We start from the raw sequence: 2,500 nt of genomic DNA, 5'->3' as shown, positions 1-2,500 counted from the left end.
TGCAGAACGAGAGGTGACACACACACGCACACATGCACATGCATACATACACACACACACACACACACACACACACACGCACACTGCCACACACTGCCTTGCGCACACACACACATGCATACGCTGCCACGCACGCATGCACACACACACACACACACACGCCGCACGCACGATGCACACATGCCTGTCAGCCCCACAGTCAACCCCATGAGCACCGCGCTGCAGAACGAGAGGTGACACACACGCACACATGCATACGCACACACACACACACGCATGCACACACACATGCACACACACACACACACACACACACACACGCACGCATACACACACACACACACGCACACATGCACACGCATGCACACACACACACGCACGCACGCATGCACACACGCACACACACACACACACACACCGCACACATGCACACATGCCCATCAGCCCCACAGTCAACCCCTTGAGCACCGCGCTGCAGAACGAGAGGTGACACACACGCTCACACACACACACACACTGCGGAATGAGAGGTGACACACACACACACACACACACACATCAGCCCCACTGTCAACCCCATGAGCACTGCGCTGCAGAAGAAGAGGGAACACACACACACATACACACACACACACACGCGTGCGCCTGTCAGTTCTTCTTTATTCAGGACTCCTGTGGACAGCCAGTTCTTGAACTCAAGTGTTTTACAGGGAGGATTAGCCTCAGTTATCAGCATGGAACGAGTACACTTATAAACACTTACTCACGCTGTCTCTCACTTGCACACACATGCATACACACTGTCACTCCCACTCACACACACACACACACACACACACACACACACACACACGCACACACACACGCGCTCAATTAGATGCTTTTACATTCTCAGACTGTTCTTATTGGCCTGGTGTTACCCAGAATGCATTGCAAGATCAGGGCAGATGTTAGCGAAGTGTTGCATGTGTATGTATGTGTAATACTGTATTCATTGTATTTCATTTGTGACTCTCTCTCTCTCTCTCTCTCTCTCTCTCTCTCTCTCTCTTTTCTCCCTCTATCTTTCTCTCTCCCTCTCTCTTTCTTCTCTCTCCCTCTCTCTTTCCTGTAGAAACCTGACAAACAGTCGGCGGGTGCCCAAACTGGGCCACTTCCCTGACTACTCCTCCTCGTCCTACATCGAGGACCAGGAAGGGGGCGTGCTCAAGAACCTTCAGACCGACGCCCCCTCCTCGTCCGGCCCCGCCTCCTCCACGACCGTGGGTGTGGCTGGCAGCGTCTCTGGCGCAGCCAGCGGAGAGAAGAACCGGAACTCCATCAACTACGAGCGGCAGCAGGCCCAGCAGCAGCAGCAGGCGAATGCCCAGCTTCAGCTCCAGGGCCCGGGGCAGGGGCAGGGGCAGATGCCAGGGCGAGTGCCCAGCCCAGAGGGCAGCACCAGCGGGGGCAGTCTGAGCCTGAGCGGGGCCTCTAGCGCCACCTGCAGCACCACGCTGGGCACTACGCCTGGATCCAGCCTCATGGCCACCATCTCGGAGGCTGGGCTGGGCGAGGAGGTAGGGGGCACCACCACCACCGCTGCTGCCCTGGGCATGGGCATGGGGCTGGGCGTGGGGCCGACGGGGCTGCCCGCGTGCCTGCAGCTGACACAGGAGGACCTGGAGACGACCAAGCTGGACCCCCGCGAGGTGGACCGGAACCTGAAGGAGAGCTCGGACGAGAACCTGATGGAGCACTCGCAGAAGCAGTTCAGCGCGCCCGACCCGCTGGGCCCGGCCGGCGCCGCCGGCAACCTGCTCTACCCGCTCATCAAGCTAGCCGCCGAGGTCAGCGCCGGGTCAGGGGTCAACGCCGCGGGGGGGTCGGCGGGCGAGTTCGGGGCGTCCGGGGGCGAGCACCCTCCCCAGGGGGTGCCGGCGGCCATGTTCCCGCTCCCAAAGCAGCAGAACCTGCCCAAGCGCCCCACCAGCCTCCCGCTGGGGTCCAAGCACCCCCGCGACTCCGCGGCCAGCGCTCATCGCCGCTGCCTCGTCGTCCTCATCGTCGTCCTCATCCTCATCCGCCTCGCGCCTTCGGCTCAACAAGCACAAGTCCAACCTGCGGCAGGTGGAGACTGGCGTGGCCAAGATGAACACCGCTCCGCTCGTCACCGTGGGCAACGAGCCCCAGATGGTCACCGCGGGCAACAGCGGGCGTGGCATGGCCAATGGTTACGCTGGAGGAGGAGGAGGAAGCAGCGGTGGCAACGTGCCGACTGTCGTCGGGGGCAACACGAACCCCGCAGGTCCCCAGCAGGAGGTCGAGGGTCAGGGGTCGACGACGACGCCAACGCAGCTGAGCGCAGACGGAGACGGCCACCTGCTCGCCTGCATCGCCTCCAGCCCCGACGAGCACGAACCGCTGCTGCGCACAAACAACAACAACAACAACAACAGCAACAACAACAGCAACGTCAGTAGCATGGCCGGGACCCTGGCGCGCGCGCTCACATACACGG

At 61.1% G+C, this 2,500-nt stretch overlaps 1 protein-coding gene across 1 annotated transcript in view; it reads left to right on the top strand.

The window, feature by feature from the left end:
* Positions 1-2,500, top strand: part of bmpr2b (bone morphogenetic protein receptor, type II b (serine/threonine kinase)) — an 87,776-nt gene that overhangs the window by 80,824 nt on the left and 4,452 nt on the right. Inside the window, 3 exon segments of the mRNA XM_048238480.1 lie at positions 1-13; positions 1,115-1,995; positions 2,048-2,500. The exon segment at positions 1-13 is cut by the window's left edge and continues 160 nt beyond it; the exon segment at positions 2,048-2,500 is cut by the window's right edge and continues 135 nt beyond it. Coding sequence (XP_048094437.1) covers positions 1-13; positions 1,115-1,995; positions 2,048-2,500 — 1,347 coding nt within the window.

Source organism: Alosa alosa, chromosome 3, assembly GCF_017589495.1.
Source record: "Alosa alosa isolate M-15738 ecotype Scorff River chromosome 3, AALO_Geno_1.1, whole genome shotgun sequence".
Taxonomy (NCBI): domain Eukaryota; kingdom Metazoa; phylum Chordata; class Actinopteri; order Clupeiformes; family Clupeidae; genus Alosa; species Alosa alosa.
The sequence above is the reverse complement of the archived record's forward strand: the minus strand, read 5'-3'. Positions and strand labels throughout refer to the sequence as shown.